The sequence below is a fragment of the Hydra vulgaris genome, chromosome 04 (genome assembly GCF_038396675.1).
Source record: "Hydra vulgaris chromosome 04, alternate assembly HydraT2T_AEP".
Classification (NCBI taxonomy): Eukaryota; Metazoa; Cnidaria; class Hydrozoa; order Anthoathecata; family Hydridae; genus Hydra; species Hydra vulgaris.
In genome coordinates, this window is record NC_088923.1 from 37949482 (window position 1) to 37972446 (window position 22965).

The 22965-nt window shown below is 28.2% G+C and overlaps 1 protein-coding gene across 2 annotated transcripts; it reads left to right on the forward strand.

Annotated features, from left to right (window-relative positions):
• The first annotated feature begins 1714 nt into the window (after positions 1–1714).
• Positions 1715–19146, forward strand: LOC101235185 (uncharacterized). 2 transcript variants are annotated; one of them, XR_010638229.1, is made up of 6 exons: positions 1715–2709; positions 2914–4201; positions 4694–4865; positions 5899–5997; positions 9221–9443; positions 18925–19146. XR_010638229.1 is itself a non-coding variant. In XM_065796250.1 (4 exons), the coding sequence occupies exons 1-4, from the start codon at positions 4054–4056 to the stop codon at positions 19120–19122; spliced, it is 741 nt and encodes a 246-aa protein (XP_065652322.1). In that variant the 5' UTR covers positions 4038–4053; the 3' UTR covers positions 19123–19146. The 2 variants fall into 2 exon arrangements, 1 of the variants encoding a protein (XP_065652322.1); XM_065796250.1 differs by lacking the exons at positions 1715–2709; positions 5899–5997 and having other exon boundaries at positions 4038–4201.
• Positions 19147–22965: the final 3819 nt, after the last annotated feature.

Sequence of the window (22965 nt, forward strand, 5' to 3'; positions counted from 1 at the left end):
CGAGTTTTAAAAAGATCTTTAATTTATTGGGAACTTAAGATGCTTTCAACATGCCTTTTAAAATTTCATATCGTACGTCGGTTATTTTGCTCTTACTACAAGTGGCGGATAAAATTTGTAAACAAAAAAAGGTCCAAGTTCACTTATCGTCCAATAAAGTTCCGCAAGTCAAACATCTAGTATATATATATATATATATATATATATATATATATATATATATATATATATATATATATATATATATATATATATATATATATATATATATATATATATATATATATATATATATATATATATATATATATATATATATACATATATATATATATATATACATATAGGTATTGTGGTTTATTCTCCTCCGGCTAGTTGCCTTACAGAGACCACCATACCAAGGCACGCAAAGACATGTTCAGCCCCCCAAGAAGGAGCGTCATAACCGCTTCACGGCCGAGAGTAAAGTGAGTTTAGGAAGAACGAAGTTATCTTAGAGCTAAAGATGGAAGTAACCGTGTTAGAAAGATAGCATTGAGAAAGCGGACAGGATTGCACGTGATGTTAGATTCTGCAAATATAATTCAGCTATTTTATAAGAAACTGGAATTATTTAAGATCTATATATAGATATATATATATATATATATATATATCTATATATATATATATATATATATATATATATATATATATATATATATATATATATATATATATATATATATATATACATATAGATAAATATAGATAAAGATATATATATATATATACATATATATATATATATATATATATATATATACATATATATATATATATATATACATATATATATATATATATATATATATATATATATATATACATATATATATATATATATATATATATATATATATACATATATATATATATATATATTATATATATATATATATATATATATATATATATATATATATATATATATATCATTGTCATAAAGGTGGGTTTATATTATAAATTTTTTTCATGCCTATCGCGGAAGTCCACTAATTAAAGTCGATTATAGAAAAAAGTTTTATTTACAAAAATAGTTATCAAAAAAATTTTATTTTATATAAAATTACTCAGGTATAAAAGTACTTGCAAATTACTCGGGTAACGGTTAAGGTAATATTCGAGTAAGAAACTCTACTAGAAGGCTTTTTAATTACTTGATATAATTTTTTAATTTACTATTAATGTAACCTTACTTTAAAAAACGTTTTAATAAATTTATCTTTGATTACAGTACAACAACAAGTTACTATTTAAAGGTAAGGTAGATATTGTAACTTTAAAATGTTATAGGGGTAAGTTAGATACCATTTAAAGATAATAGAGAGTTTAATAAAAAGAGAACGAAAAGAAATATTTGAAATTAACAAATTGTAAAAATAACGAAAAACAAAAGGAATAATATTTAGTAACTATGGCAACAAAAATAAAACTAAAACAGCCATCAGAAAATCCAATGGAACAGAAAGATGGAGAGAAATTAAAAACAAGGTTGTTAAAAACAGGGTTATAAAATACTTTAGAAAATAATAAAATGAAAAGTTTTTTTTAAGCCTTGCAGAAAAATAAAATCTAATGCTATTTTTCTTTGTTCAAAAAATTTGGAAAAAAAAATGGCCGCTATTTCCTTACATTTGAAGTATTTTCTACTGCATTCAAAGGTATGAAATTGCAAACTTTTATTTTTAGATTATAGAAATAATAAACTCAGCCGGTCTTCATAAAGCTCTAATTTATAGCCTTGTGATTGTGACAAATTACACTGCTAACAAATTTTACTGCTGTCGTAATCAAGTAATCAAAGAAACTCTCCGAGCTTTTTGTTCATGAGATTTGTCTTTCTGTTGACAAAAGTATCAAATTATGATTAGCTAAATGTGGTATAAGCCCCTATTTTGCAGTTTAGTCTGGAATATTTGTCATCATTATGTCTATGAAATGTATATAAACAGCAAAAGTAGTTAAAAAAAAACAAACAGACAACACACAGACAAATCTATATCTAACTTTAAGATTCACAGTTATTAAAGCAACTTACAAAAAAGCAATTTCAATTTGTTGTAGATCAAATCAAAAAAGACGAAATATCAATAAAGCTTCAAAGGCATAAAACATATCAAAGGCAACTCTTCACAAGCGTGTGCACAACAAAGTTTAACCACATGACAACAAACAAGAAGCTATTTCAATACACTTCAATAATAATTTCTTGAAGCAAATATCAACAATAATACTTCTTCCAATTTGTGAAACTTCAGCAAAATTAGATTTTCAGCCTTTAAATTTGGCTAAAAACAACGGAAAATTATCCATTCTGCCACCATTCGTAGTTTACAAATTATTATCACGACTGTAGAAAGACTGGATGGAAGAGAAACAGTTTATTCAATGGCTCACTAAATATTCATACCGACAATCAAATTAATTCCTGGTAACTAGTTTGGTCTACTTAAAATAAGAAGTTAATCGATTGCCAAAAATTATTCATTATTCGATTAATCATGATGCCAAAAATTAAAAGCAACTATGAAAACGCAAGATTGACTTCAGCGAAACCTCAGATGAAACTCAGCAAGTGCAATATTAAAAAAAAGTCGAGACAAGATAACAACATCAAGATGTGCAAAAATTGCATAGTTTAGCATTGCTAACTCAAAACAACACGCGGTACGAAAATGAAGCTTTTAGTTGCAAGCCATGTTTTGTCGACAGTGTTTACCCAAAAACATTCTTTTTTTTTTCATAAAAATTGATTTTTTTTTAAGTTTTTAAAATATTTTTTCTTCATTTTTATATATTTAAATAATATATAAAAAAATTATCTATAAAACAAGCAAAGTAAAAAAACTTAAATAATCTTGTTTTCTCTAGAGTTACAACGAATTCCAGCCGTAAACAAAAACGCAAATAAACAGAAGTGGCAACCAATTCACCTTTTAATGCTCCAGTATAATTGACTGATATGAATTAAACAAACAAGAATGATTGGATAATATATACAAACAAGAATGATTGGGTTAATTTAATGAGAACAATTGCTAATATGACTAACCAAACAAAAATGGTTGAGTAATATGACTCAACCAAACAAGAATGATTGGATAATATGACTCAATTAAACAAGAATGATTGACTGATATAACCTAACTAAACAAGAATGATTAGCTAGTTTGACTTAACCAGACAAGATGGTAAACACAGATGTAGTTTGACTCAACCAGACAAGACGGTTAACACAGGTGTAGTTTGACTCAACCAGACAAGACGGTAAACACAGGTGTAGTTCGACTCAACCAGACAAGACGGTAAACACAGGTGTAGTTTGATTCAACCAGACAAGACGGTAAACACAGGTGTAGTTTGACTCAACCAGACAAGACGGTAAACACAGGTGTAGTTCACCTGATGCCCACTTTGTTAAACTGCAACTTTTTTTTAATTTTTTAATTTTTTAATTTTGGCTGTTTTTTTGTAGTTTAGTTCTCATTTAAAGTTCTTTTTTTTTAAGTATAACTATTATATCATATTTTATTATATTATATTTAACTGTTATATTATTTATTATTAATATTATACATATTTATTTAGTATAACTTTTTTTTTATTATTTTGAAATAGTTGGTAGTAATACAGTTTTTGCCCTTAATCTTGTTTTAATGTATGTGTTAATATTAAAAAATACAACTATATTTCCATTTATATACTTTCCTGTATAATGGACTAGATGACAATTTGAATAAACTTTAACAATTGAGTTTATACTAGGGTATCATTAGATTTTATGGCTGTATGACATATAGGTAAAGCTTAATATAAGTGTGCACAGTTATTGATTTAAATAGAGATGTTTTTCAAAACGTTCCTCATCTTGCCGTATCTTTTCTTTATCATTATAACTTTAATTATTTTTTTTATTTTGTTTTTAAAAATTATAATAAAATAAATTTTTCTAAAAAATAAACGAACGCGGAGAGACGCGGTTAAACGCGGATGTTCAAAAAAATTATACACATGATATTTTTGTTCATTTCAAGACAAATAAAAATGTTAGTAAGATCATATTTGAGAGAAACAATTGATGGAATTATTTATAAAAATATTGACTGCGAGTCGGAAACGATCAATGTAATTAACATGTTTTTTGGAGATTTCACAGAAGGTATTTAATTTGTTCGCATTTTTTTTTTTTTTAAATAGTATAGAAGTTAGTGACATTTTACGTTTGTCTTGATGTTATAAACTTGAAGTTTTAAAGTTCTAGCAAGTGTTTGTATTAATTTTGTAATTTATTGGAAAACTTTTAATTAAAACAGCTATTAGTTTTAAAAATTAAAAAACTAAAAGTTGCGGACCTAAATGAATTTTTTTTGATCTTATGTACAGTACTTTCAAGACCAGATGATAAGTATTTTCCAGACTTAATGTTAAGTACTTTTAAGGTTTAATTTTAAGTATTTTTCAGACCTAATGTTAAGTACTTTCCAGGCCTAATGTTAGATTCTCTTAAGACCTAATGTAAGATGCACAAGAGAACTAGTATAAGATACTCCTAATATTCTTATTGCTGTGTACCTCTGAGTAGTAACACAACTTGTAAACTTGGAATTAACAGCTGATACTATTTTTATTTTTAAAAATGTTTAAATTTTAGATGTGCCAATCAACAAGTTTATTATTTCGCGATTCGGTGTAACTACAAGAAGCTTACATTGGGAAATGCAGCTCCGAGAATCTATTCAAGATGGAGTCAGCATAATTGCAATTGACGAAAAAACAAACAACTTAGTTGGATTTCAAATTAATACTATTATAGATTTAAAAAGGTCAATTTTTTTATTTACTATTCCGTCACTAAGTAACTTAAATAACTGTCAACTACTCTTAATCATTCCAGGACCAAAAAATGGCCCTGATATGGTCATAAAGGTACTAAAGCTTTATAAGTGAAATTTATTTACAAAAGAAACCGTTACTTAAAAAGGTTACCATACTTGATTATATTCTGTCTCACAAAACAAAGTATATTTCTTGGTTATTAATAAACATATATATATATATATATTAAAAGTTAGTAATTAGTTAAAAAGTTTTATAATTAGTTATTGGTGTGCAAGTATCAAACTATAAATTGTATTTAGGCGTTGGTGGGTGTTTGTATATTGGATAAAATTAATATAAATCTAAGAAACTTACACAGAGAACAGAAAATCAGTCTGTTAAAAATAATCCTTTACATTTTTTGACTAAAAAGTATAATCGTATTAAAAATACTATTTCTTTTTTTTTTTTTTTCTTTTTTTTTTTTTTAATTATAGGTTTGCCGTTTAAAATAATTACAATTCTCGTATTGGTAAAATATACGCACGGCGGGGGCAAGAAGATGACAAAATAGACTTATCACCAAGCTCCAAATAATCCGTAAATAATATAACTATCAAATCTTGTCATTAAAAATGTTGTCAAATATAAAAAAGAAAAAAAAAAAGAATTTTTTTCTTTTTTATTAATGTTAAGATAATAAATTCTAAAATTTATCTTCAAATATAATTGAACACGAAGCAAAAATAAAAAAGAAACAAACGAAAAAAAAAAAAGATATTCAAAACTATATATAGAAGCTTTTAATTATTGCGATTAAGAATTCCTAATTAGGAAGTATAATGAAAAGAATTTAAAATTTTAAGGAAAAATTTTTAGTTTTTCATAATAAAAAAATAAAAAATAAGTTTTTTGAAAACTAAATTTTTCAACCTTTGCAAATAAAATGAAAATATACTATGCAATATTTTAAAGGCAAACAAATATAGCTCTAGAAGAGTCCTTCATGTTTTGATTAATTAAAATTATTTCTTTTAGTTTTGATTTAAAAATATTTATGTTTGCAAGCGTTTTGATGTCATTTCAATGACTATGTTGGGGGTCTCTAGCTGTGATAGAAAACTTAGTGGCTTCCAAGTGAGTTTTAGCTTAAATATAATTATTGTTTGCATGTATAGTAAGGTATTTGTGCTGTATTTTTTTAAATAGCGTTTTAAAAATATTTGGCATCGTATCTTTATTGATTTTATACATAAAATTTAAATGAATATATATATTAATTTGGTAAACATTTAAAATTTTCAGATTAATAAATAGTGGTTGTAAATGAGAGAGACGGTCTGCTTTGGATATTATTCTTATGGCATGAATTCGTGTGTTAAATTGTTTGTTTAGTTTTTTTTATTGGTGCTGCACCAAGCAGTGTTAGCATAATTGAGATAACAATGAATAAAAGAGAAGTAGATATATTTTAAGCAAAAATTGATTTAGATAAGATTTTACCTTATAAAGTATGCCAATATTTTTAGAAATTTTATTTTCGATTAATTTTAAGTGGTTTATCCACGTGATATTTTCGTCTAGAAGAACACCTAGAAACTTCATTGAGTGTTTTCTTTTTATAAATTGATTCCTAATGCTAACATTTGTAAGCTTTAGAGGAACTTCGTTTCTTTGATGAAGGCAATGAAAAAAAAAGTATCTAGTTTTGGTTAAATTTAATGACAATTTATTTGTATTAAACCATTCAGTTACTATTAACAATTCTTTGTTGACTGTTTTAAATAGAGTTTTTATATTACTATGGAAATAAAATAAATTGGTATCGTCAGCAAACAAAATAGAGTCTAAAATATTCGAAGCTCTGCTTAAGTCGTTAATGTATATTAAAAACAAAAGCGGTCCTAAAATGGATCCTTGAGAAACTCCACAAGTGATTGTCTTATTGTCAGTTTTACCACCATCATAAGAAACATACTGCTTTCTATTAGACAAGTAGCTTTTAAACCAAACTATATTTGCATTCTTTACTCCGTAATTTACTAGTTTTTTTAATAAAATATGGTGGTCAACTGTGTCGAAGGCTTTGCTAAGGTTTATAAAAATACCTAATGTATACTTTTTTTTATCAAAGGCTCAAAAAATATCATGAACAAGTTTAAGAATAGCATGATTAGTTGAATGACCTTTTTTGAACCCAAATTGTTTGTTGTATAAAATATTATTTGTTTCTAGAAAAGAAACTAGTCTATTATACATTATTCGTTCCAGTATTTTAGAGAAGCAAGGAAGAATGGAAATAGGTCTATAATTAGAGACATTAGAAGGATCACCCGATTTGAAAACCGTAAAACTCTTGCAGTTTTAAAACTTTCTGGAAATATTCCTTGTTTTAAAGAGAGATTAAAAATTTGCAAAAATGGTGTTATTAAATAATGCATAGATTTTATTGCAACATTATTGCTTATTTCATCAACTCCTAATCCCTTGTTTAGTTTTAACGTTTGAAAAGCAATCAATAACTCATTTTTAGTCAGTTTATTGTTGGTCATTATTGTATTGTAAGCAGTTAAATATGACTCTACGCTAAATTTATCATATTTTAGTTTTAAGGCTAAATTTGATCCTACACTAACAAAAACTTGATTAAATGTTTTTGCAATTTTTGACTCCTTAAGTATATCAACGTCATTAAAGTTAATTATTTTTGGAAGACAAGTAGTCGATAACTTTTTTTTACCAATTAATTCTTTAATGACATTCCAGGTTTTCTGAGTGTCGCCTTTAAATTTTAGTAATTGATTTGAATAATATATTTTCTTTGAACGATTTATAACTAGCTCAAAAATACCTTTATATTTGTTATAATTGGATTCATTATCAAACGTTCTTTTTTAAGGAAATTTTTCGTACAAACGTTGTTTTCTTTTTTGATGATTTTAATATTCCGGTAGTTATCCATGAGTTCAAATACATTTTAGATTAATAATTTTTGTTATCTCTGGAAATGCATTATTGTAATGTTTTTGAAAGATTTGAAGAAAATTGTGATAGGCTTTGTTAGTGTTTTTTATTTGTATTATATTTTGTTAGTTTTCAGAAGATAAAGATTAAAATGTTCAATAGAAACGTCATTATTGATTCGCTTAGTTATTTTCACTTTTAGCGAGTTTTTTGAAAGATTATATTTTTGAGTTGCAATAAAAATTGGAAAATGATCCGATAAAACGGATATAAATTTGGTTATACATAATTTTGAGAAATTCGAGAAACGAGAAATTTGTAATAATGTATAACCAAACCTAACTTCATGTCAAATGTAGAGCAGTCTCCAGTAGTAACCTATCGAATAGATTGTGCGGCCGTGGCGCAGTGGTTAGAGCGCTTGCTTTAGAAGCAGAAAGTCCAGGTTTGATTGGGACTTTGGACAAATTTTCACGTTGCGGTAAGGAAGGTGGCGTGAACTTCTGCGGTGCTCTGTGATAAGACCGTTAGGTCTTTTTTGAGCACCTAAATGACAAAATAAAAAAAGGTAGTGACGAATTTCAACCAATAGTTAAAATCTTCAAATCAATTATTTTTATGCCAAAATGGTTTCTTTGATCAAAGGATCCTATGTATTTAAACAATTTTATTGTTATTTTTTCGGTTAAAAATTTATAATCAGTTAGTCGGCTAGAGTAATTAAACATCAGTTCTTGGAAATGAATTCTGTAACCCGAAAAAATTTATTTTTTGATATGTAACAATAACCTTTAATAATATATGAACTAAGTTTTTTGTCAAGGTGTTAAAGTTAGTTTGTTACAGTTAGAATGTTACAGTTTGGTGAATAAACTGAGAAGGTTTGATATAGTTATCTTGATTATTAAATACCAATTTGTATGCATTTGTATGTAACAACATATTTGAAGACATAAATTATGTTTTTCAGAATTCCTTTGCCTATTTTAGCATATTCCGCAAATAATTTTTTGTAACAAGTTGATAAAAATAAAAGTACATTTGCTAGAAACTAAGATAATCTTAAGTGCAGCTGCTTTTTTAACTGCAGTTGAAAAAACTTAGTCAACTAATTGAAAAAAGCAGTTACTTGAAAGCGAGGTTTTAACACAAATACAACATTTTTCAAATTTATTAAGCCCAATTTTAAAGTGATAAAAATAAAAAAGTTTAAATTTTAAAAAAGTTTAGTTTTTTTGAAACACTTCTTCCCTATATATAAACCACATTAAATGGTGATCGAAAAGATACTCGAATCTGCAGTTTACTAGTTTTAATTGTGTATGAAATAATAATTGGAATATTATTGTCAAACGCTTGTCTTTACCTTAATAAATAAAGTTTACAAAATTTTTAGAATATCTGAAACTGAAATTGAAGAATCCATATACGATGATGAAAAGCAATTTGATCTATTTCGAATCATAAACCATATTTGCACTGATATGGCTGACGTTAACCATTTGCTGCTTAAAAAAATACCATCACTTCAAAGGATTTTTGATTCATATGCTATTGGTGTTTCAAGAGTGTTCAGACATAAATCTATTGCAATTAACTTACTTAAGTATTCCTTAAAGGTAGCAGTTTTAACTTGATACCTTTTATAATTTATTTTTCTATATATATATCACGACGTTAAAATTATCTTGTTCTATCTCCACATTTTTTTAGTTTTGAGATAAAACGATATAAAAATAAAAATTCTAGGAGACGGCAAATAAATTTTTTTTTTATTACCTATGTTTTCTCCGCAACGAGGTACACAACACTTTCAATAACTCAATTTTTTCAAAAAGTGGAGATAGGACAAGATAATTAGTTATGCACAAGATATTTAAATATATATATATATATATATATATATGTATATATATATATATATATATATATATATATATATATATATATATATATATATATATATATATATATATATATATATATATATATATATATATATATATATATATATATATATATATATATATATATATATATATATATATATATAAGTGTGTGTGTGTGTGTCAATCTCCACTTTTTGAAAAATTGAGTTATTGATAGTGTTGTGTATTTCATAAATAATAAAAAAAGTTTAAATGTCGTCTCCTAAAGGTTTTACTTTTTAAATCGTTTCAATTCAAAACTAAAATATATATATATATATATATATATATATATATATATATATATATATATATATATATATATATATATATATATATATATATATATATATATATATTTGGGTGCATTAAATATTCTTTACTTTATTTTAAAAAACGATCTGATACTTTAAAAATTAAATATTCTTTACTTCACTTTAAAAAACGATCTGTTCCTATTCTTAAAATTTTTTATTGTTTCTCGCAAGCAACTCTGTTCATTTTTTCTAAAGTGTCATTGGGTTTAGAGGGGCCACCTCAAGTCTGAACTTTACAACTTGACCCTAAATGGTGAAGAAAAAAAAAAGCTCTTTTTTTTAATATAGTATAATATATTTTTTAATATATTTATAATATTGTAGACCGGGCAACTTGGCCCAGTCGAGTTTATTAAAAGATAATGCGCTTCAGTAAGCTAGGAATCGTGGTGAAAATTGGTAGTAATTCGACCCTCTTTCAAAAAAAATTGTGTTGGTTGGATCATAGTTAAAAACGTAGGACCGCTTTTGCGATTTTTGATTCATCAAAGCGAATTTTGAACAGTTTGTTTGTCGTTAATATGCTCACTAGAGTTCAACAGTAATGCATTATTCAATTTCTAAATCTTAAGCTTACAGCTTAGAGATTATTTTAGTTTATCACGTTAAATAAAATTAATTAATGGTTTATGAAGAAAAGCGTTTTTACTCGACACATTACGACGTAATGATTTGAAGGTAGGTTGGCACATCGCAAATGAGCCATATGTTAAAAGCAATCCTAAACAATTTTTATTTAGTTAAATAACATGTTTTCATTTCCGATAACTTTGAAAATAAAAAACAAACTTGGTGTTAATTATAAAAAATTAAATAACGAAGAATTTTACGTTTTTTTAATACTCGCAGGGTTTCATACTAATGTCCAACTCACTTCAAGTTGCAGTTAAGAATTTTTTTTAATAAAAAGATATACAGTTTAAAATGTATTAAAAACCAATTATGAACTTTTAGTAATGTTATTTATTGAAAGTCTAAAGTCTTGTCAACCTTTTTCCATAAATAAATAAAATAAAGCATGAAAAACTAAAAAGTTACACATCAAAGTAAAAAAGTTCAGACTGGTAACCCCCTACATTTCATTTCGGAAAAATTTAACAGAGTTGTTTGTGAAAACCAATAAAAAAATTTTTAAAATAGAGAAAGATTTTATTATAAAAGTAGCACCCATATTGTGCGGCCGTAGCGCAGTGGTTAGAATGCTTGCAGGAGAATTGGTTCAAAACGAGTTTTGGACATATTTTCGCGTCACGGTAAGGAAGGAGGTGTGAACTTCCTGGGTTAACGCACTTCCGCGGTGCTCTGTGACAAGACCGTAAGGTCTTCTTGGGGGACCAAAAAAAAACATATATATATTTATATATATATATATATGTGTGTGTGTGTTTGCAAATAATAAACATTTAGCTAATTGAACTTGGCTTTTCACGTCACTCTGTTTATTAAAGCGCTTTTTTATAATAAATAAAACTCGCAAAATTTTATACGTTTTTACTTATGTACTTACTATATATAACTTTTATTTATCTACTAAAACTTATTCGTTTTTATAGCAGCATAAATTTTTTTTATAAAAACTTATTTTTGTTGATCTTGAAAGATTTTTGGCTTGAGTTCTTTTCGAAATTATTGAGCTTATGTCTTTTTTGATATGACGGGTTAAATTGAAGGCATGCTATTTTGTCAATGTGATTGTTTTAAAATAATAATTCATTGCCTGCATGAGTTCTCAGTTTGCAAGTAGAAAAACCTTTAATAAAAGTGAAAATGTAAAACTCATAACTTTGTCATGAGAGGGTTGTCTCGAAGAGATCTTTAAAGAGGAGGAGGGGGTGGGGGAGGATGACATCTGTTTTTTGCCGACTAAGGCCTAGAAACTTTTTATGCCGTCTAAGATCTAAAGAAAAAAAGACCCTCAACTACCAACTATAGATCTAATTTTAACGACTCTAGTGTCCGATTTTTCGATTAATAAATTTCTTAGGTGATTAGACACCCCAGATGCCCTCCTCCCCTCGGGACAACACTGTGTGAGAGACAATATTTTTTTTTTTTTTTTAGTTTACAATTATTATTCTTAATATAACAATATAACAATATATAAACTTGGTATCTGAAAGAAGATCCAAAAGATCTTGTCGCCAGAACCATATAAAATATATTAAACGTGTATATAATAAAAATACAAATACAAAAATACAATTGATTTAATAACTATTAACAATGTAAAATAAACAAAAACAGAAAATAGTTTTACATTTCAAAAAAATTTATATATATTGTCAGTAGAAAGAAAGTTTTTTAATTTAGTTTTAAAAACGGAAATTAAAATTAAAAACAACAATTTTGTTCCATAAATAAAGGTAAAAAGATCTTTAAAAATGAACAATGGTTGTTCACTTTTACAACGAAACATAAAACATAAAATATTATAAACATAGAGTTCATAAACGTTAAATGCTTTAACGTTTTTAAATAAAATATTAAAATGAGAAAAACGATTTTCAAAACATATTAAACGCATTGCGTGTTTCTGACGATGGAAGAGATTTCGTAACTTACTTTTAGAGGTACTTCCCCAAACAATATTTGCATAATTTATATAGCTATGAATAAATGAATAGAAGAGTTGAATTAAATTTTGTTTATTTAGATAGTATCTGACCTTATATAGAATTCCAATACTTTTGGCCAAATTAGTAGAAATAAAGTCGATATGATACTTCCATGTAATATTTTCATCAATATAAATGCCTAAAAATCTTGTGACCGACTCCTTTTTTCATCATCGATGACTAAAAGCGATTTTGTGTTATAGAATAGGTTAACTAGTTTCCTGCTTCTTTTCTTTGCCTTTATTTGTTGTTCTATAGTGTATTTTGGAGTCTTTTCACGTTTTCTATATTTAATATTCATTTTTTTTAACTGACGACCAATTGTCGATTGATTTACACCGAATTTAATACCTATTTTTCTCTGACTGACCCCTTTTCGATTGTTGACAAGTCTCGTTAATTCGGCTTTCTTTTCTCTAGTCCAGGATGTCGGACGACCAGGGTGCTTTCTATCAGAAAACGATTGAACAGCTTCAAGTCTTTTTAGGTTATCATATATTGTACTTCAAGCAAATCCTTCCTTTTCAAAATGATTTACGATTTTTTTTATTTTTATTTAAGGTTTATTTACAAAAAACATTTTTAGTCGCTTTCGAAAAGATTCTCGTTCAGCTGCATTTAACCTCATTTTAAATAATTGTGTTTCAAATAATAAAGTTTATATTTTATAGAACGTTTATGCCTACGCAAAAAACCACTAAAACTAATTATTATGCTCAAATAATGAAATTAGGATTTGTCCGATAACTTCCGCATCACCCGTTATACTTGTAAAAATATGGTATTAAAACCTTTTTTTATAAACTAACTATAAATTACAAAACATTTTAGGTATTTCTAAAAAATAGGTCAAAAGAAATCTTCCGTTGCTCAAAACCATGCTACTAAATAAGCAGCAGAAGAAACAAAAAATTGACTTTAGAAGGATGTAAGATTTATAACCATAACAAAGACCAAAGAAAATGCCTCTATTCCGAACACTCGATTAAACCTTCTAGTAATTTAATTGTTTGTTGTATTATACATTTTTTCAAACAACCTCTGGTATTATAATCTTTTGTTATTACTAACTTTTTTCCTTAAAGATCTCGAAAATAATAACCATAATTCCAAGTCAGTCCATGACCCATAGTTCCCATTGAGTCCATGAGGGCCAAGAGGAACCAATAGGATCTTCTCCTTTTTCAAGATCACCTTTTGCACTCAATATGTGTGATTCGAAGGACTATGGATCAGTGAAAGCTTCAAACAATTCACCTAATGCTGATCCAAATGAACTTCAAAGTGACTTATCAGAGTCAGAGGGAGAAACTTTATCCTACTTTATCCATCCAGGAGAGAATGTGATTCTCAACCTAACTTGGTAAGAATTAATGCTGAAATTTCTTTGTGGCTAGTTGTTTTGAGTCAAAAAGATTGAGATGTAATCATTTAAAAGTTTGTCTCTTCTTCGTTGGAACAATGGAGATAGAAATCAATCAAGGAAACTCATAGATTTTGTGAAGCAGCATCAATTCAGCCTATTGCATCAAAAGTTCTAGACGGATTGGAAAGAGGATAACATTTGTCTTATCAGCTCCAGTGGTATAGATGGAAAGCTCCATAAACGAATCAATTCTGAGCTTAATGAAGGACAATTTTTTGTGGAATTTTAGATGTGAACCTTTTCTTGGCTACCAGAAATTTAGATTTTCTAGGTAACTTATTATAAAGGTCTATCAATATCAATTTTTATTATTTATATAACTATTGTAATAATTTAATTATAATTATCATATACAATTATGTTTACAGGTGAAAAAAACATATGTGAATGGGATGAAAATGAAAACTTTCTTGCCGGTATGAAGCTTATTGGTAATCACAACACCGTCATTGCATCCCACTAGGAAGAAGTAAGACGCCATTAATAAGGGGGAATCCAGATCGAAACCCTATTACTCCCTTGTTGTTTTAAAATGAGTTCATCAGAGTATGTGGTAGTGTCATCTAAAGTGCAGCTATCAAAGAAATTTAGGATGGTATCCACTTTACCATCATTGTCAATGGTACCCGAATACATCTGAGCAGATAGATTTTGTTATTTTTTTCTGCTCTATTAAAGAGAAAATAATTGCTGGCTAATCAAAGAACAATTTTTGTGCTTTGAAGCTTTTGAGAAGAAGAAAGGAGTTGATAGAGCCAAGCTTATCAATAATGTAATTGCAATACTAGGTTTAAATATTCAAAACTGTCGCGGTTAGGGATACGATAATGGATCTAATATGCCAGATGCATACGAGGGAGCTTAAGCGTTAATAAAGCAAAACTATTTGGAAGCTCTGTACGTTCCCTATGGCGCTCACAGTCTGAATTTGGCTGGTAAGCACGCAGTTGAATCAGCCATTAATATCAAAGTATTCTTTAAAAATGTCCAATTTTTGTACGTAATTTTTAGTGCAAGCCCAGTCTGACCGAAAATCCTCACTAAAGGGAATTTCTCTGCATAGACTTTCTATGAAAAGACAAAGTTCTCGTACTGATATGATCAAAACACTTGCCAAGAGGCCTAGAGAAATGTTGGCAGCTCTTAAACATGTCATGGAAAACTTGGATCTGACCAGTGATCAGCTCAGCTATGCAATAGAGTTAAAAAAATGGTTATCATTTTTTGATTTTGTATTGCTAATAAAGATTGGAAACAAACCTTTACTGCTGTTAACGACGTAAGTTGACTTCTACAATCTGAAACCATTATCATCGATAACGAGCTACTTTTAATTGGACAGCAGCTGGAAGATCTTAAACGAACTAGGGGCTCTTGGTGTAAAAATTTTCTAAGAGGCTGTAGCTGGACCGCTAAGATTCGAAACTAAACTCGCAACTAAAAGAAAACGTAAACTGAAACACTTTCACAATGAAGTATCAAACACAGCCCGTTTATACGACAGCCAAACGAAAGAATACAAACTGAACGTTTTTAATGTTGGTTTTGATAGTCTGATCCAGGTGATTAATTCAAGATTTAATGCGAGTAGGATGGTTGGCAATATGTTTTCATTTATCTAGTTGGATAATGGTGATCTTTCCGTTCAAAATAAAGGTTGCAAGCATGCACGGTTTTTCCCGAGAGATGTGAACAAAGAGGACCTTATTGAAAAAGTTCACCGTTTTAACAATGTTCACCTAACAATTTTAAAGTAAGAAAACCCACTTCAGCTACTCAATCAAATCTTAGAAAAAATGGATTTTTGTACGTTTGCGTCATGCTCCGGATTTTCAATGCTGTTTTTGTGTCAGTTGCTGAGTGTGAACAATCGTTTAGTAAACTAAAGATTGCAAAAACTCTCTCCGTTAAACAGTCCACCAGGATTACGTTACTGATCTTTTGATTATTACGATTGAAGAAGATTTGGCTGAGCAAGGTGAGCAACGATATCATCGATATTTAGAAGACCAGAAAAGCCCTAAAAATTCATTTTTAAGAGCCTCATTTACCTTCCTCGAAGATTTGGTTGATCTACTTTTCGTTTATTGGTTTTAAAACTAACTTTTTGAATCATTCATTTTACACTATTTTAAGTTAATCATTGCAAAAAGAGCTGCGATTAACTTAAAATAGTGTAAAAATAATTTTCAGAAGAAAAAATAAATAAATGAAATAACTTAAGAGAAAATTATCTAAGATGCTTAGAATTAACTTAATTTATTGTCAATGGAAAGTTTTTTTTTTTTTTTTTTTTAAATAATTAAGAGAAATAGTATTTTGATCTCGTTATTAAGTTTAGTATTCCATAATTTGGGTCCTTTATTTGCAATAGTGAGTTGGGTGGCCGTACAATACGTTTGGGTTGAATATAGTTCAAATTTAAAAATCTGGTGGAGTAAACATGATTTATTTTTCTAGAACTGATCTTACGTAATGGAAACGTCACTTATTCATCAATTTTGTACATAAAAGTGAGTACCTGGTAAATGTTTTGTTGATAAACATTGAGTATTTTAGTAAATTGATCATTTGATTGCGTTAAGAAATTTACGTTTGAAATAATTCGTACAGTGTGTTTTTGTTTACTGAGGAGTTTTTTTATATTGGTTGTGTTGGTGCTGCACCAAGCACCATCATTTTTTTTTAATCACTGCTAGCTTAATGTTTCCATCTTTTTTTAATAATTGTTTAGCTTCATATAATACGGGAATATATCTTGATATTTTATTTTCTTGTGTTTTCGCGTTCTCGCATTGAATATTTTTTCATAAAAATTTAATCATTTTAAATTGAAAATTAAACCAACTTGAATATTTTAAAGTACTTACTAATCTGGTTAAGCAAGTTTTTTTCTAAACTTTAGTTTTATTTTATTTATTAACCTGCTTAGGTTAATAAATAAAATAAACCAAAAAAAAGAGTTTTTTAAACTTTTATCTCAAACAGTTGTTTTTTGTTTTAAAACATAGGTATATAAAAGTTTAATTCAATTTTACTTGGTTTATCCTAATAAAATAATCCTGCTGTTTGAAACTCATTTTTTTTACAAAAATATAAATGACTGTTAGCGTTTTTTAAATAAATAAAAAGTCTAACAACATAACTGTTAATTAACTTATATGAGCGTTGAACTGCAAGAACTGAAGAATGTATAGCTTGATGGATAAATATTTTTTTATGTGTTTTAACGCTTCTGTTTATTAAGAAATTGTATATATGAAAGGGAATCTTTATTTTTTTATTATTTAAAGATAAAATAAAAATGGAATCACTCATTATTAAAAGTTTGTTTAAATCGAACCTACTGAAATATAATAAATAAATTTTTTTTTTGCATAAATATGCAGCAAAAAAACAAATAACTGATCAAAATATATATAAAAATTTACTTGAATAATTAATTGATTATACGCTTTGAATCCAGATACATCTTTAACAATTTTTGGGTCTCAATAATAAATAAACATTTCTCAAAATCTGGTTTCCCCATTTTCATCTATATTTTTTTGGTTAGAAATTTAAAGAAAGAAAAGAAAAAATGCAGCGTTTTAAAAATGAAAAAGTGCAAGCTGATGCTTTGAAAAGAGTAAATGGTTTTTTGAGGGCTATTAAACCTAATAATTGATTATAAAATTAATAATCAATAGTATTTTTAAGACTATTAACAAAATACTTAAAAAAAGTTAACACTTTAGAATATTCTTGGCACCACGATTCAAGATGGACTGAGTTTTTTTTTTTTTTAATTTATTTTAATTTGTTTTCAATTCACCTCCACAAGGCCATGAAGGCGACTACAGTAGGAGACTTTTTTAGTTGTGGTTCAACCTTCTCTCAACTCTATAACTCCGAAACACAAAACTTAACGAACAAGGCTGCTGCGCGGAGAAACAAGTTGAGCGCGGTGCTACCAGGGACGAGGTGGGAATCGAACTCGGAACTTCTTGTTTATGAGGCGAGCGCTCTACCATTACACCACTACCGCAGTAATTACGAGTAAAGAATAGAAAAGATGGATTTCACTGTTTGTTAGAAGATTATGCGGCTTTTGGATTTTAGTTAAATAGCATATTAGATTTAATCAAAAAAGTTAAAAATATATTAATATTAGTTGTCATTGGTATAATAGTTATAATCAGCAAAAAAAAATATCATATTGAAATAGACTCTCTACCATAGAGCCTATTTCAATATATTCATATTGAAAAAGACTCTCCACAGTTGAACGTAATATTGCTGAACTCTTTTAAAGTAAAAAATAGAACCTTTTCTCGAGAACGACTGAACTTCATCCTTGTCATGACACCACTCACCACGTCTCCTATTGTATCACAATCAACTTATTTCTCCACGACCATATTCATTATTTGAATTTTTAGGGTTAAAAAGAGGATTGAAAAAAATATATTAAAACAAAAAGTTTTAGTTAGGGGGCGCGTATCTGCACTACAGATTACAGGAGAAAGTTTTTCTCAATATATTTCAACAGATTTTTGGTTCATTTTGTCATAGAGAGTTTTATTCATGTTCTTTGTTATGTCAACAATAGATATTAGGTGTTAAAGTTGTTAGTTTCTGTGCTCAATATTAATTGGCTACATTCGTCAGATACGCGGCAATAGCCAATGCAAGTCACGCGCATTTGCATATCCGATTTGTAAAATCAAATAACGTTTGCAATAAATACTTTTTTTATTTTGCAAAAAGTTAAAAAAAAAAAAGCAAAAACCAAAATACTAATTGAAGTTATCTTGATTTTTTTTTTTTTTTAGATTGCCAGAAATGTTGAAACACAATGTGCAACTATTTTTGCAGCAAACCCTGTTACTGAAAAGCTTGCATGTAAGTTCAATTATCGAAAAATTAAAAGCAAAAGCTGGAATACGTTTGAAGTTGACGGTAAAAAAATATTTGCTGATTATCAAAACGGATCAGAAAACTGCAATAATTTCTACTTAGATTTCAATTGAAAATATATATATGTCTATAATTTTGTTAATAACCTTAATATACATATATATAAAAATTATAAATGTTATATATATATATATATATATATATATATATATATATATATATATATATATATATATATATATCAGGGACGTGGTGGCACCTAAAAAGCAGTACGAATTTACAGAAGAGGGGCCCGGTGAAGTACTTTTAACGAGAGACAAATAAGCGATCAAGGAAAATTATATTTATAATAAAAAAAGTTTTTATGGACAAAAAATATTATGTAACACGTTTCTATCAGGATAGTTATTTATTATGTCTAAATGCGTCAAATTCCACATTTCCACAAATTTCTCATGTTCCACTGACAAGAGAACACAATCTCCAACATGCTCTGATGTCAACCGATTTGCTAGACATGTTTTGACAAGTTTTAGTTTGCTGAAAACTCTCTCAGACTCTGCTGAATTTGTTGGAATTGTACTGAACATCTTGTATAGAACTACAAAAGAGGGGAATACAGCATCTAACATAGTCTTCAACATAAAATTGTAAAGGGTGAGGAAAGAAGGCAAAGTTTTGTTATCCTTCTCAGCAGCCTTTCTGTAGATCTCCACAAAATTAATCAAAATTTCAGAAGTGAACTTATTTAAACTGATACCAATTTTGAATTTTTCAAGCACTGATTGAATTTTTTCTTGTGAATTAGAGTTATTAAAATTATGACTAATATCTTCACACATATTCTTCAATAAAAAGATGTCTATGCTTTAAATTTGTCAAAAAAAACTGCAGTTGTTGAATCCACTACAGTATAAAACGCTTCTGCTAGCCACTGATCTTTAGCCTGAGTAAGCAGCTTAACTTCTGTTTCATCGAAGTCCAGCCTTTTTTTTCTGCGAGTCCTTTTCTCAACAAATGTTTGCTGTTCAAGCAATTGTAACAGCAGATAAAATAGCATTTTGGCCAGCACTGTCCCTTAGTACTTGAATCTTTTCCAGTGATACATTGACAGACATTATAGCAGTATATATATATATATATATAAAGTCACAATATGATTGACATCGGAATAAAAGACCTTGTGCTTCACTTCGAATACTCATTTGAAATTCCATGTCGTTTGAAATTTGTTAAAGACAATCGATTACTGCAGGGTATAGTGTCAGCAGTCGGTCTGAAGCATTTTGTAAGGCATTGAAACAAACACTGTGGGTAGCATTAGTTCAAGAGACTGATTCACATCCTTAAGAAGATATTTGCACTTCTCAAATATATTATTTTGTTTCCTTGAGTTTCCGTACAAAAAGTCTTTAATTTCTGCTCATCAACAGGCTTTTTTTCTGTTTCAAAAAGGTTAACAGAAACAACAGAAGATTTTGCACAAGCTTTCATAACCAGATTTGTTTCATGAAATTTATGTGTTGCAACTCCTTTGTTTATTCCTTGCATATTGCTCGCACCATCATAAGACATACCCACACACTTTTGAATATCTACCTTATTTGATTTGAGTTTATCTTTGATTTTTTCACTTATTCTTTCACCAGTAGTTGTTTCAGTTTCAACCATTGAAATCAGATGTTCTTTTACAACGGCCTCTTCTGCAGCAAGCGTAACATAACGTAATAAAATAGAAGTTTGCTCACAGAGTGTAATATCAGTGGTACCATCAGCTGATAGTTAAAAGAATACTGAATTATTTACCTCCTCTGAAATATCCTTGACCATCTGTGTCATAACTTGTTTTGTGTATAATTAGAAAGAAACTTAATTTTAGCACCCGTTCTAGCAGATTGTTTTGAGTACTGCGAATACTTGTAAGTTTTTCATTCAGTACCTCATCATAATGACTGAGTCAATTAACAAATTTAGAAATTTACTCGCACCACATTGAAAGACTTCACTTTTTTCAGAGTCATTGTAAAAGTTGGTTTCCTCATTTCCACGTAAAGAAATACTCTCTGCGATCAAATACCAAATAGCATCAATAACTTGTATTAGGTCTTCATGTAGTTTCTCCACTTCTTTACGTTTTTTTGTTCAGATGTCTCGTGTTTTTATTATTTAATATTTTATCAGTTGTGGAGTCTGATAATGCATGAACCACAGCTTTAGCAGCATTTCTGGTTTTTCTGGGTGCAATGTATTGTTAGGATGTGACTTAAGTTTAACCAATTATCAAACCCATCACGTAAAGAATTTGTGTCCTCTCATGATCCAAAGCATAAACAAGCAATGTAAAAAGTTTTCTCTAGTGATAGAGAGAAGGTTAGCCATGACCTTTTTTGCACAACTTCAATGTCATTAACTTTAACTTATTCAGTGTAATACTTAGATTACCTTAAATGTTTTGTTAATTGATCATCTTTGCATTTTTCAGCTCTATAAATTTAGTTGAATCATTTTCATTGATATTTACAACGTTGTCTGTTTTCTTCTGAATAATCTTTTCTGCTAGAGTCAGGTCCGCCGCTGAAGTTACAGGCACTTCATAATTACCCATTTCTACAGTCACTCTCTCAGTTTCAGTAACGTTTCGGTTTCTGAATGTTTCTGAATTTTGTAGTTCTGCTCCTTTATCTGCTGCAATTATGACATATTGATTATTGTCCGTTTCTTGTCCAGATGATTAGTCACTAATCTCTGTTATTGGCTCTGTTTCAATAATAGGCTTACTTGTGATATTCACAATGGATGTTGATGTTAATTCTACATTCTCTGGTGCTGTAAAGGATGTCCCAGCTTTTCTCCGTATTTGTAGCACTTAAACTGACGCGAGACTTGTCGTTAACTTTAATTGTTTTAAATCATTACCAGCTGTTTTCAATTCATGTTGTCGTTTTTGAGCTTTTTTTTTCAGCACCAGATTTGTATTTCCATGTTGCCTCTTCCTTTTTTTTCCCTTAATTTCCCCTGAAACATAAATAAATATAAAATTACAAATATGTCCTATGATAGAAACCTGCATTGGTTTCTTTCGTTTGAGTTATAACTACTATCGGTCCATTGAATTTATAAATAGTAGTACTATTTATAAATTCCATGGACCGATAGAAATTGGACTGGAGCATATTGAGTAGTGAATGAAAATAATAACAAAAATTCATTAAATACATAATTTTATTTATCAAACATATATTAATCATATTTATCAATGCAAAGCAAATAATTCATGCATTTTATATTTTTATTGTTTTGAACTTTTCAAAAACAATTTTCTCTTTTTTCTGTTGATGGGATGGTTAATTTCATCAGATAAAGAGAAGTCATTGTTTAATCGTTCGTCACTACAATGCTTGTGTTTGGTATTCCTTTTGTTTAGCAATACGTCTGCCTCTACCTTCTTCTGTTTCAGCCGCCCTTGCCTTAACATACCGTTCTCTTCGTTTTTTTAGCCGAGATGTTGTTCAGCTGATTCATTCGCTCTAGCTCAAAATTCTCGTTCTCTTTCTCGAGCAAGACAAGCTAATTGATCAACTTTAGTTTCCAGCTTACTTTTTTATATTTAGCTTTCTTCTTTATATTTCTACGTTGATAAGATTTTTTTTTACTTATTTACTTTAAAAACTTTAATTATTATTATAAGTACTAATTATAAGTATAGTATTAAAGCATTAATTACTCTTTTAAAGTAAAAAATCTATCAATTTCAGGTCAACAACGTTTTTTGCTATTTTTATTCAACAGCGATTTTATTTATTTACGCTACAGGTAGAACTCCCTTAAAAGCACGCACCCCCTTAAACACTAGACGTATAAACTTTCAGCTCTAGGCTCCACTAATGTCAATGAAATTATTAAACTCTAAACATCCTAGATGACAAATTAATTAAAAATTTACCTCTTTTACAATT